Here is a 13,164-nt window from a genome sequence, read left to right on the forward strand (position 1 = left end):
CCGTAGTGATCGGACGTGGCCGGGCGCATCCTCAAGGTGGGGGGGCACGGGGGGGTCAGGGACCCCCTGAGACCCCCCAGATACAGACTGAGACCCCAGAGAACCCCCAGAGCCAAACTGAGACCCCCTGAGACCCCCCAGATACCCCCAGATACAGACTGAGACCCCAGAGAACCCCCAGAGCCAAACTGAGACCCCCTGAGACCCCCCAGATACAGACTGAGACCCCTGAGACCCCCAGAGCCAAACTGAGACCCCCTGAGACCCCCCAAATACAAACTGAGACCCCCAAATCAGACCCCAAACCCCCCAGACCCAAACCGAGACTCCCAGACCCAAATTGAGACCCCAGAGGCCCCAGACCCCAATCTGAGACCCCCAAATCCAGGCCCCGGAGTCCCCCAGACCCAAACTGAGCCCCCCAAACCCCCTAAATCCCAAACTGAGCCCCCAGACCCAAACTGAGACCCCAAAATCCAAACAGAGACCCCAAACTGAGACCCTCGGAGACCCACGAACCAAATCCAAGACCCCAGAGCCCCCAAACTGACCCCCAGAGCCCCCCAGACCCAAACTGAGCCCCCCAAACCCAAACTGAGCCCCCCCAGACCCAAATCCAGATCCTCAGACCCCCAAACCGAGACCCCCAAAATCCAAACTGAGCCCCCAGACCCAAACTGAGACCCCAAACTGAGCCCCCAGACCCAAACTGAGACCCCCAACTCCCCTAAATCCCAAACTGAGCCCCCCAAACCGAGACCCCCAAATTCCCCAAACCCCAAAATCAGACCCAAACCCCCCCAAACTGAGCCCCCCCCCCGAGCCCCCTCACCAAAGTCGACCCCCTCGGACACCTTCCCTCTGGCCACGGAGAGCAGGACGGCCCCTCGGCCGTTCTCACACGCCTGGGGGGGCACGGGGGGGTCACACCCCAAAAACACCCCCCAGAGACCCCCCAAAAACCCCCAGGACCCCCCAGAGACCACCCAGAGACCCCCCAAAAACCCCCAGGACCCCCCAAAGACCCCCCAGGCCCACCCCGGTCTTGAATTCAGAGCTCACAGCCCCAAAAAATACCCCAAAAACTCCCTGAGACCCCCCCAAAAATCCCCTCCCAACCCCGCCCAGCCCAAAAGACCCCCCCAAAAAACCCCAAAGACCCCCCAGAGACCCCCGAAAGACCCCCCCATGTCCTCCCTGGTCTCAAATTCGGAGCTCGTGGCCCCCCAAAAAAACCCCAAACCCCCCCTAAAAATCTTCCCCCAGCCCCAAAGACCTCCCAGGACCCCCCAGAGCCCCCCCAAAACCCCCCCAAAAAAACCCCCCAGAGACCCCTCAAAAACCCCCCAGACCCACCCATGTCCTCCCTGGTCTCGAATTCAGAGCTCAGGGCCCCCCAAAAAAACCCCAAAACCCCCCCCAAAATCTTCCCCCAGCCCCAAAGACCCCTCGGGACCCCCCAGAGACCCCCCAAAAACCCCCCAAAAAACCCCAAAGACCCCCCAAACCCCCCCCCCCCACCTCCTGGTACTTCTCGAGGGCCACGCTGGTCTCGGCCCCGTCCTGGGTCTCGATGAAGAGCAGTTTGTTCCTCTGGATGTTCTCCAGGATGCCCTGGGGGGGATTTGGGGGATTTATGGGGTTTTTGGGGTTTTTGGGGTTTGGGGGGCTCTGGGGGGTTCAGGGGGTTTGGGGTTTTTGGGGGTCTCGATGAAGAGCAGTTTGTTCCTCTGGATGTTCTCCAGGATGCCCTGGGGGGGTTTAGGGGGTTTTGGGGGCATTTATGGGGTTTTTGGGGGGTTTTTTGGGTTTTTGGGGTTTATGGGGTTCAGGGGGCTCTGGGGGGGTTCAGGGGGTTTGGGGTTTTTGGGGGTCTCGATGAAGAGCAATTTGTTCCTCTGGATGTTCTCCAGGATGCCCTGGGGGGGATTTAGGGGTTTTTTGGGGTTTTTGGGTTTTTTTTGGGGTTTATGGGGTCTGGGGGGCTTTGGGGGGGGGTCCTGGGCGGTTTAGGGGGGTTTTGGGGGTCCCCCCTGCTCGTCCCATGGGGGTCTCCAGGGACAGGGACAGGGGTGGGGGTTTAGGACGGTTTATGGGGTTTTTGGGATTTTGGGGGGTTTTTGGGGTTTCTGGGGGTCTGCGGGACTGGGGGTTTTTTGGGGTGGGTTTGGGGGGTCCCGGGGGGTTCCCAGGGGTCTCGGGGGTCTCACCTGCTCGTACCAGGAGGCCACGGTGCTCTCCAGGGACAGGGGTGGGGTTATGGGGGGGGTTATGGGGTTTTTGGGGTTTATGGGATTTTGGGGGGTCTGTGGGACTGGGGGGTTTTTGGGGTGGGTTTGGGGGGTTCCCGGGGGTCTCGGGGGTCTCACCTGCTCGTACCAGGAGGCCACGGTGCTCTCCAGGTAAACGTAGCTGGTGAAAAAGGCCACGAGCCCGTCGGGCACCACGGCCGAGAGCTCCAGCAGCAGCTGCCCATAGTTCCTGATCACGGCTGGGGGGGCACGGGGGGGGCTCAGGGGGGGCTCTGGGGGGGGTTCAGGGACCCCCTAAACCCCCCCAAACCCACCCCGAAAACCCCCAGTCCCACAGAGCCCCCAGAACCCCCAAAACCCCAATAAATCCCAAAAAAACCCCAAAAAACTCCAATATACCCCAAAAAAACCCTTAAACCCCACAGAGACCCCCCAGTTTCTGATCCTGGTCGGGGGGCTCAGGAGGGGCTCAGGGACCCCCAAAACCCCCCCAAACCCACCCCGAAAACCCCCAGTCCCACAGAGCCCCCAAAACCCCAAAAACCCCAAAATAACCCAATAAACCTCCAAAAACCCCACAGACCCCCAGAGACCCCCCCCAGATCCTGATCCTGGTCAGGGGGGGCTCAGGGACCCCCAAACACCCCCCAAACCCACCCCAAAAACCCCCAGTCCCACAGACCCCCCCTAAAACCCCAAAAAAACCCAAAAACCCCCCAAAAACCCCCTCAAAAAACCCCAACCCCCCCCAAAATCCCCCAAATCCCCCCCAGACCCACCGATGTCCTCCCTGGTCTCGAACTTGGAGCTCATGGACACCTGGTCGTTCCCCCGGCCCACGATCTGAGGGGTTTGGGGGGGATTTGGGGTTTTTGGGGGGGTTTGGGGGCATTTGGGGGATTTGGGGGCATTTGGGGGATTTGGGGGGATTTGGGGAGTTTGGGGGGATTTGGGGGATTTAGGAGGGTTTTGATGGATTTAGGGGGTTTGGGGGATTTGGGGCATTTTGGGGGGTTTGGGGGTTTGGGGGCATTTGGGGGATTTGGGGAGTTTGGGGGATTTTGGGAGATTTGGGGGATTTGGGGTTTTGGGGGGATTTGGGAGGATTTGGGGGATTTAGGGTTTTGGGGGATCTGGGGGTTCTGGGGGGTTTGGGGCGTTTTGGGGGGTTTGGGGGATTTGGGGGATTTGGGGGATTTTGGGAGATTTGGGGGATTTAGGGTTTTGGGGGAATTTGGGGGATTTGGGAGGATTTGGGGATTTTGGGGGGGATTTGGGGATTTGGGGGCTTGGGGGGATTTGGGAGGTTTTAGGGGGTTTTGGAAAGTTTGAGGGGATTTGGGGTTTTAGGGGGGATTTGGGATTTTTGGGAGGATTTGGGATTTTGGGGGATTTGGGGTGGATTTGGGGGTTTTTGGGGTGGTTTTGGGGTGCCCCCGGGGGTCCATCCCCCCCTCACTCACCATGGGGCAGAGGCAGGTCCGGGCCAGGGTCATGCTGAAGGTTGCCATGGTAACGGGCCGGAATCCCAGGATTTTGGGGTAGAACTCCAGGGGGGACAAAGTCTGGGAGGGGGGGGAATTCGGGGGGGCTCAGGGGGGCTTTTGGGGGGTTTTTGGGGTATTTTGGGGTGTTTTTGGGGTCTCTCACCCCCGAGGTGACAATGAGGGTCTCTCAGGGGGATTTTTGGGCTACTTTGGGGGTATTTTGGGGTCTCTCACCCCTGAGGTGATGAGGGTCTCTCAGGGGTATTTTGGGCTATTTTTGGGGTATTTTGGGGTGGTTTTGTGGTGTTTTTGGGATATTTTGGGGTGTTTTTGGGGTCCCTCACCCCCAAGCTGACGATGGGGGTCTCTCAGGGGTATTTTGGGGTGGTTTTGGGGGGGTTTCAGGGTGTTTTTGGGGTATTTTGGGGTGGTTTTGGGGTCCCTCACCCCCAAGGTGATGATGGGGGTCTCTCAGGGGTATTTTGGGCTACTTTTGGGGTATTTTTGGGGTATTTTGGGGTCCCTCACCCCCAAGGTGATGATGGGGGTCTCTCAGGGGTATTTTTGGGGTATTTTGGGTTATTTTTGGTGTATTTGGGGGTGTTTTTGGGGTCTCACCCCCAAGGTGACGATGGGGGTCTCTCAGAGGTATTTTTGGGGTGTTTTTGGGGTATTTTGGAGTGTTTTTGGGGTCCCTCACCCCCGAGGTGACGATGGGGGTCTCTCAGGGGTGGTTTTGGGGTATTTTTTGGGTGGTTTTGGGGTGTTTTGGGGTGTTTTTGGGGTCCCTCACCCCCGATGTCACGATGACCGACTGGAACCTCTCGAACACGGGTCTGATGGCGATCGAGGCGTCCAGGCAGCTGGGGGGGGCAGGGGGGGATAGGGGGGGTCAGGGGGGTCTCAGGGGGGTCTCAGGGGGGTTCCTGCCCCCCCCAAGCCCCCAAAACCCCCCAAAATCCCCCCCAAAACCCCCCGGACCTGAAGTGCAGGACGGGGTTGGCGATCGTGGGGGTCCGGTCGTCGAAGGGCTCGATGATGATGGTGAACCCTGGGGGGGTTGGGGGGGTTTGGGGGGCTCAGGGGGGGTTGGGGGGATTTGGGACCCCCCCCCCCCTTTGCTGTAGGTGCTGACCAGGGTTTGGGGGGGTTCTGGGGGGGTCTGTAGGATTTTGGGGGGGTTTTGGGGGGATATTTAGGACCCCACCTTTGCTGTAGGTGCTGACCAAGGTTTGGGGGGGTCTGGGGGGGGTCTGTAGGATTTTGGGGGGATATTTAGGACCCCACCTGTGCTGTAGGTGCTGACCAAGGTTTGGGGGGTGTCTGTAGGATTTTGGGGGGGTTTTGGGGGGTAATTTGTGACCCCACCTTTGCTGTAGGTGCTGACCAGGGTTTGGGGGGGTTTGGGGGGGGTCTGTAGGATTTTGGGGGGGTATTTAGGACCCCACCTTTGCTGTAGGTGCTGACCAGGGTTTGGGGGGGTCTGTAGGATTTTGGGGGGGTAATTTGTGACCCCACCTTTGCTGTAGGTGCTGACCAAGGTTTGGGGGGGGTCTGTAGGATTTTGGGGGGGTATTTAGGACCCCACCTTTGCTGTAGGTGCTGACCAAGGTTTGGGGGGCTTTAGGGGGGTCTGTAGGATTTTGGGGGGGTATTTAGGACCCCACCTTTGCTGTAGGTGCTGACCAGGGTTTGGGGGGGGTCTGTAGGATTTTGGGGAAGGTTTTGGGGGGGTATTTAGGACCCCACCTTTGCTGTAGGTGCTGACCAAGGTGGCGAAATTGGCCACGAGGGTGATGGGGGAGAAATCGGCCACGTCGGGGAGGGCGAGAGTGCGGAGCAGGGAGTGGAGACGCTCGGCACAGAACCTGCAATGGGGGGGAAAATGGGGTCGGGGGGGCACAGGGACCACCCTGGGGACACAGAGTGCGGAGCAGGGAGTGGAGACGCTCGGCACAGAACCTGAAATGGGGGGGAAAATGGGGTCGGGGGGGCACAGAGACCACCCTGGGACCACCACTGACCACCCCAGGGACCCCCAGGGACCCCCAGGGACCCAGAGTGCGGAGCAGGGAGTGGAGACGCTCGGCACAGAACCTGGGGAGGGGAAACAGGGTCAGGGACCACCAGGGACCACCCAGAGACAACCCCGGGGGCACAGGGAACACCCCAGGGGGGCACAGAGATCACCCAGCGGGGTCCCAGTCCCAGTTTTTGGGGGTCCCCGTCTCAGTTTTCAGGATCCCAATCCCGTTTTTGGGGGGTTTTTGGGTTCCCAGACCTGAGGGGTTTCCTGTCGATGCAGACCCTGTCGTGCAGGTCCCTCAGGAAGGTCGGGGGCTGCTTTGGGGGGTTTTTGGGGTTCCCAATGCCATTTTTGGGGGTGCTGATGGGGTTTTTGGGGTTCCCAGACCTGAGGGGTTTCCTGTCGATGCAGACCCTGTCGTGCAGGTCCTCAGGAAGGCGGGGGGGCTGCTTTGGGGGGTTTTTGGGGTTCCCAATCCCGTTTTTGGGGGGTCCCAGACCTGAGGGGTTTCCTGTCGATGCAGACCCTGTCGTGCAGGTCCCTCAGGAAGGCGGGGGGGCTCAGCTGCTGCACTCGGGGGCCCCTCAGCTGCGCCCGCAGGTGCTCGACCAGGCGGCGCAGGAACCCCACAAAGTGCTCGGCCGTGCGGATCGACCCCGGGACGGCCTCTGGGGGGGACCCCAAAACCATGGAGAGACCCCCCAGGACACGGAGAGATCCCTCAGAGCCCCCCAAACCCAACAGGGACCCCCCAAACCCAACAGGGACCCCACAAAGTGCTCGGCCGTGCGGATCGACCCCGGGACGGCCTCTGGGGGGGCAATAAAGGGGGAAAGGGGGACCCCAAAACCATGGAGAGACCCCCCAGGACACGGAGGGACACCCCCAGGACACAGAGAGACTCTCTAGGACATGAACAAACCCCCCAGGACATGGAGAGACCCCCCAGAGTCACAGGAACCAACAGGGACCCCCCAGAACCCAAAGGTGGGTGTGGGAAGGTCCTGGGTGGATCCCAAAGGTCTGAGGGGGATCCAAGGGTCCGAGGGGGGTCCCAAGGGTCCGAGGGGGCTCCCAAGGGTCTGAGGGGGATCCCAAAGGTCTGGGATGGCCCTGGGTGAACCCTAAGAATCTGAGGGGGCTCCCAAGGGGTCCGAGGGGGCTCCCAAGGCTCTGAGGTGGATCCCAAAGGTCCGAGGGGGCTCCCAAGGCTCTGAGGTGGATCCCAAGGGTCCGAGGGGGTCCCACCCCGTGCCCACCTCTGAGGATCTCGTCGGGCAGGACGGGGTTCCCCAGCAGCAGGTCGGAGTCTCGGGCGGCCCCGGCCTCGCGCAGCCCCTGAACCAGGCGCTGGTACTCGGCCTGGAGGCGCTGGGCGTCCGTGTCCTTCACCCTGGGGGGGTCCCTGAGTCACCCCAAAACCCCCCTGAACCCCCTGAGACCCCAAAACCCCCCCTGAGACCCCCCTGGATCCACCAACCCCCCAGGGATCCCCCCCAGCCCCTGAACCAGGCACTGGTACTCGGCCTGGAGCCGCTGGGCGTCCGTGTCCTTCACCCTGGGGGGGTCCCAGAGTCACCCCAAAACCACAGAGACCCCAAAGAACCACCCCCAAAACCCCTGAGACCCCCCTGGATCCCCCAAACCCCCCAGGGATCCCCCCCAGCCCCTGAACCAGGCACTGGTACTCGGCCTGCAGCCGCTGGGCGTCCGTGTCCTTCACCCTGGGGGGCTCAGGGGTCACCCCAAAACCAGGGAGACCCCAAAGAACCACCCCCAAAACCCCTGAGACCCCCAAACCCCCCAAGGATCCCCCCCAACCACCCCCTCAGCCCCCTGAACCAGGCGCTGGTACTCGGCCTGGAGCCGCTGGGCGTCCGTGTCCTTCACCCTGGGGGGGGTCCCAAAACCCAGGGGGGTCACCCCAAAACCGGGGGGGTCACCCCAAAACCCCTCTGAAACCCCTGAGACCCCCAAACCCCCCCTGAGATCCCCCTGGATCCACCAAAGCCCCCGGGGACCCTCTAACCCTCTCCTGGGGACCCCCCAAAACTCCCCCAGGGACCCCCCAAGCCCCCCCCAAATCCCACCAGGGACCCTCTAACCCTTCCCAGAAGCCCCCAAACCCCCCCAGGGACCCCCCCAGGACCCCCCAAACACCTCTGGACCGTGGCCTGCAGCGTGGCCACGTTGCTCTGGCAGCGGTCGAGGGTCCTCCTGGTGATGGTGACCCCCATGGCCTCGATGCACACGTTGTCTGGGGGGGGCCAGGGGCTGTTTGACCCCCCTGGGACCCCCCCAGGAGGGGTCTGGGGGGTCTCAGGGGGTCTCACCGATGTTATGGGGTGTTTTGGGGGGGCTCTGGGGGTCTCTGGGGGTCTCTGGGGGTGTTTCTGGGGGTCTCACCGATGTTATGGGGTGGTTTTGGGGGTGTTTTTGGGGGTCTCACTTATGGGGTGTTTTGGGGGGGCTCTGGGGGTCTCTGGGGCTGTTTTGGGGGTCTCACCGATGTTATGGGGGTGTTTTTGGGGGTCTCACCTATACTATGGGGGTTGTGGGGGGTCTCTGGGGGTCCCTGGGTGTCTTTGGAGTTTTGGGGGGGTCTCTGGGGGTGTTTTGGGGGTGTTTTTGGGGGTCTCACCGATGTTATGGGGGTGTTTTTGGGGGTCTCTGGGGCTGTTTTGGGGGTCTCACCGATGTTATGGGGTGTTTTGGGGGTGTTTTGGGGGTCTCACCGATGTTATGGGGTGTTTTGGGGGTGTTTTGGGGGTCTCACCTACATTATGGGGGTGTCTCTGGGGTCTCTGGGGGTCTCTGGGGGTGTTTTTGAGGATCTCACCTGTGTTATGAGGGTGTTTTTGGGGATCTCACCTATATTATGGGGGTCCCTGGGTGTCTCTGGGGGTCCCTGGGTGTCTCTGGGGTTTTGGGGGGGTCTCTGGGGGTCTCTGGGGGTGTTGTTGGGCTGGTTTTGGGCTGTTTTTGGGGTCTCACCTATGTTATGGGGGTTGTGGGGGGTCCCTGGGTGTCTCTGGGGTTATGGGGGGGTCTCTGGGGGTGTTTTGGGGGTGTTTTGGGGTGTTTTTGGGGGTCTCACCAATGTTATGGGCCTCATCAAACACGACCACCGAGGACCTGGCGAGTTCCCCCGACACCAACCCGGCGATTTTGGGGTCCAGCAGGTAATGGTAGCTGTAAACCACCACGTTGGCGTGGGGCAGCTGGGGGGGCACCACAATTAGGGGGCTCCTGGGGGTCCCTGGGGGTCTGGGGGAGCTCAGGGAGGGGGGTTTGGGGGGTCCCTGGGGGGGTTTGAGGGGCCCTGGGGGTCTGGGGGAGCTCAGGGAGGGGGATCTGGGAGGTCCTGGGAGATGTTTGGGGGTCCCTGGGGGGGTTTTGGGGTCCCTGGGGGGGTTTGGGGGTCCTTTGGGGGTCTGGGGGAGCTCAGGGAGGGGGTTTTGGGGGGTCCCAGGGGGTTTCGGGAGGGTCTGGGGGTGGTTTTTGGGGTCTGGGGAGGGTCTGGGGTGGTTTTGGGGGTCTGGGGGGGCCTGGGGGTGTTTTTTGGGGTCTGGGGAGGGTCTGGGGGTGGTTTTTGGGATGGTTTTGGGGTCTGTGGAGGGTCTGGGGGTGTTTTTTTGGGGTCCCAGGGGGTCTGGGGAGGGTCTGGGGGTGGTTTTTGGGGTCTGGGGAGGGTCTGGGGGTGGTTTTTGGGGGGGTTTTGGGGTCTGGGGAGGGTCTGGGGGTGGTTTTGGGGGTCTGGGGAGGGTCTGGGGGTGTTTTTTGGGGTCCCAGCCCCCCCACCGAGGTCCTGGCCATGAAGTAGGGGCAGAGGCCCCGCTGGCGGCCGAGGGTCCTCAGGTCATCCAGGTTGTGGACCCCGAAGGGGAGGGGGCTCTGCCGGCCCCGGGCCTCGAACTCCTGCAAGAGACCCCCAGAAGGGGGGAAAACACCCCAAAATTGGGATAAAATACCCCAAACTGGGAGAAAACAGCCTAAAATTGGGAGAAAACACCCAGAAACGGGGGAGACAGACCCCAAAAAGGGGGAAAAACCCCTGAAATGGGGGGAAAAAACCCCTGAACTGGGGGAGACAGACCCCAAAAAGGGGGGAAAACCCCCTGAACTGGGGGGAAAACCCCCAGAACTGGGGGGGACAGACCCCAGAAAGGGGAACTGGGGGGTCCCACCTGGAAGAAGCTGCAGGAGGGCCGGGGGGGCCCCTCGGGGGGGTCCCGCAGGTACGAGGCCGTCAGGGCCAGGCAGCGGCTGTCGACGTCCTTCCCGAAGCGCAGGGCTGACACCTGGGGGCAACTGGGGTCAGCTGGGGGCAACTGGGGGCAACTGGGACCAACTGGGACCCCCAGAGCCCCCCCCAAATCCCCTGGGACCCCCCAAACCCCCCCGATCACCCTGGGACCCCCCCAACACCCCCCCGAGTCCTTCCCGAAGCGCAGGGCTGACACCTGGGGGCAACTGGGGTCAGCTGGGGGCAACTGGGGGCAACTGGGATCAACTGGGATCTGCCGGGGTCAACTGGGACCCCCAGAGCCCCCCCTGATCCCCCCCAACCCCCCTGAGTCCTTCCCGAAGCGCAGGGCTGACACCTGGGGGCAACTGGGGGAAATGGGATCAACTGGGGTCAACTGGGACCAACTGGGACCCACTGGGACCCCCCAATCCCTTGGGAACCCCCCCAACCCCCCAGGATCTCCCCCTCCCATCTCCCACCGCCCCCCCCCTCCTCCCCAGCCCCCCCTGGGATCCCCCCCAGCCCCCCCAGTCCCCCCCCCTCCCCACCTCGGGGTGCACGCAGAGGTTCTTGCGGGAGCTCAGGGCGAGCCCCAGGAAGGGCAGCCCCCCCCTCCCCAGCCCCCCCAGATCCCCCCTGGGATCCCCCCCAGCCCCCCCGGGCCCCCCCAGCCCCACCTCGGGGTGCACGCAGAGGTTCTTGCGGGAGCTCAGGGCGAGCCCCAGGAAGGGCAGCGGCTCCCCCAGGTCCTTCTCGTAGCATTCCAGAAGCTTCCGCAGCTCCTCCACCACCTGGGGGGCCACCGGGACCCACAGGGATCCAATGGGATCCACAGGGACCCACCGGGACCCACAGGGATCCAATGGGATCCACAGGGACCCCACAGGGACCCCCCACCCCCCCCGGGACCCCTCCCCACCTTCTCGATCTCGGGCACCGTCCGGGAGCAGTAAATGAGCTTGGACACGTCCAGGGGGTGGGCCTGGGGGGGAAAGGGGTGGGCTGGGATCCAATGGGATCCACTGGGACACCTGGGATCCCCCAGAACCCACCAGGATCCCTCAGACCCCCCTGGGACCCCCCAGACCCCCCCTGACCCCCCCTGACCCTCTGGTAGGCGACGATGAGTGAGAGCAGCGACACCCCTGGATCCCCCAGGACCCCCTGAGATCCCCCAGGACCCCCTGAGATCCCCCAGACCCCCCCAGGACCCCCCCAGGACCCCCCAGGATCCCCCTGGATCCCTCAGCCCCCCCCCAGGATCCCCCCTGACCCTCTGGTAGGCGACGATGAGCGAGAGCAGCGACACCCCTGAACCCCCCAGGACCCCCCAGACCCCCCCAGGACCCCCCAGAACCCCCCAGGACCCCTCAGGACCCCCCCAGACCCCCCAGGACCCCCCCTGACCCCCCCAGGACCCCCCCAGACCCCCCTGACCCTCTGGTAGGCGACGATGAGCGAGAGCAGCGACACCCCTGAACCCCCCAGAACCCCCCAGGACCCCCTGACCCCCCTCAGAACCCCCCCAGGACCCCTCAGGACCCCCCCAGGACCCCCCTGACCCTCTGGTAGGCGACGATGAGCGAGAGCAGCGACACCGTCTTGCCGGTCCCCGACGGCATCTCCAGCACCCCGTGACCCTGGGGGGGGGTTTGGGGGGTCACCCCGAGCTCGGGGGGCACCCCAGAGCCCCCCCGGACCCCCCTGGGGGTCGGGACCCCCCCCCCGGGCCCCCACCTTGGCGTCCAGGGTGCGTTTGAGCTCCAGCATGTAGGAGAACTGCTCGGGGTAGATGAACTCGTAGGGGAACAGCACCAGGAGCCCGTCCACGTTCAGCCTGGGGGGTTTGGGGGGGATTTGGGGGGGTCTGAGGGGATTTGGGGGGTGGGAACAGCACCAGGAGCCCGTCCACGTTCAGCCTGGGGGGTTTGGGGGGGTTTGGGAGGGTCTGGGGGGGTCTGAGGGGGTCTGAGAACAGCACCAGGAGCCCGTCCACGTTCAGCCTGGGGGGTTTGGGGGGGTTTGAGGGGGTTTGGGGGGGTCTGGGGTCTGGGAACAGCACCAGGAGCCCGTCCACGTTCAGCCTGGGGGGTTTGGGGGGATTTGGGGGGGATTTGGGGGGGGTTGGGGGGGATTTGGGGGGTGGGAACAGCACCAGGAGCCCGTCCACGTTCAGCCTGGGGGGGTTTTGGGGGGGTCTGAGGGGATTTGGGGGGGATTTGGGGTGGTCTGAGGGGATCCAGGGGGGTCTGGGGGTGACCTGGGGGAATCTCGGGGGGTCTCGGGGGGATTTGGAGGGGTTTGGGGGGCTCTGGAAGGGTCTGGGGGGATCCAGAGGGATCCAGAGGGATCCAGGGGGGATCTGAGGTGCACTAGGAGCTCGCGGGGGGCGAAATTCGGGGAAAGGGACCCCCCGGACCCCCCGAAACCCTCCTCGGGACCCCCCAAAACCCCCCCCCGGGGCTCTCGAACCCCCCTCGGTTCCCCCAAATCCCGCCCGATCCCCCCCAAATCCGCTCCCCAAACTCCCTCCGGGACCCCCAAAGAGCCACGACCCCCCCCCAACCCCAAAACCCCCCCAAAACCCCCCAAACCCCCCCCGGGACCCCCCAAACGCCCCCAATTCCCGCCCCTCCCCCACTCACTTCATCCTGCCCTCGCGCCGCCGCCGCGGCCCCGCCCCCTCCCCGGTCCCGCCTCCTGATTGGGCCGCGCCGGACCCGCCCCTCCCTCCCATTGGCCCCCGGAGATGCCCGTCACGAGGGGGCGGGGCTGGAGGGAATCGAGCGCCGAGCGATGGATCCGGGGAGAGAATCGAGTGCTGAGTGATGGATCGGGGGAAAATCGAATGCTGAGTGATGGATCGCGAGGGAATCGAGCACCGAGCGATGGATCGGGGGAAACTGGGAGGGACTGGGGGGGATTGGGGGGAACTGGGGGGGATTGGGGGCAACTGGGGGGGATTGGGGGCAACTGGGGGGGATTGGGGGGGACTGGAGGGGATTTGGGGAGACTGGGGGAGATTGGGGGGGACTGGGGGAGATTGGGGGCAACTGGGGGGGATTGGGGAGAACTGGGGGGGATTTGGGGGAACTGGGAGGGACTGGGGGGGACTGGGAGGGACTGGGGGAGGTTGGGGGGAACTGGGAG

General features: G+C 63.8%; 1 protein-coding gene across 7 annotated transcripts; it reads right to left on the reverse strand.

The window, feature by feature from the left end:
* Positions 1–832: 832 nt before the first annotated feature.
* LOC127465932 (general transcription and DNA repair factor IIH helicase subunit XPD-like) lies at positions 833–12,721 on the reverse strand. Of its 7 annotated transcripts, none has more exons than XM_051776457.1 (18): positions 12,660–12,721; positions 11,752–11,851; positions 11,577–11,654; positions 10,934–10,996; positions 10,692–10,805; positions 9,953–10,066; positions 9,567–9,683; positions 8,863–8,986; positions 7,926–8,022; positions 7,025–7,158; positions 6,021–6,062; positions 5,489–5,607; positions 4,533–4,602; positions 3,716–3,817; positions 3,032–3,095; positions 2,370–2,491; positions 1,522–1,614; positions 833–905 (listed from the first exon to the last, which is right to left on the reverse strand). In XM_051776457.1, the coding sequence occupies exons 1-18, from the start codon at positions 12,662–12,664 to the stop codon at positions 898–900; spliced, it is 1,566 nt and encodes a 521-aa protein (XP_051632417.1). In that variant the 5' UTR covers positions 12,665–12,721; the 3' UTR covers positions 833–897. The 7 variants fall into 7 exon arrangements, with proteins under 7 accessions (XP_051632417.1, XP_051632418.1, XP_051632419.1 ...); XM_051776458.1 differs by lacking the exon at positions 6,021–6,062 and adding an exon at positions 6,265–6,306; XM_051776459.1 differs by lacking the exon at positions 6,021–6,062.
* Positions 12,722–13,164: the final 443 nt, after the last annotated feature.

This window comes from Manacus candei, unplaced genomic scaffold (assembly GCF_025592945.1).
Source record: "Manacus candei isolate 608988 ecotype Guabito, Panama unplaced genomic scaffold, ASM2559294v1 h1tg000535l, whole genome shotgun sequence".
NCBI classification, from domain to species: Eukaryota; Metazoa; Chordata; class Aves; order Passeriformes; family Pipridae; genus Manacus; species Manacus candei.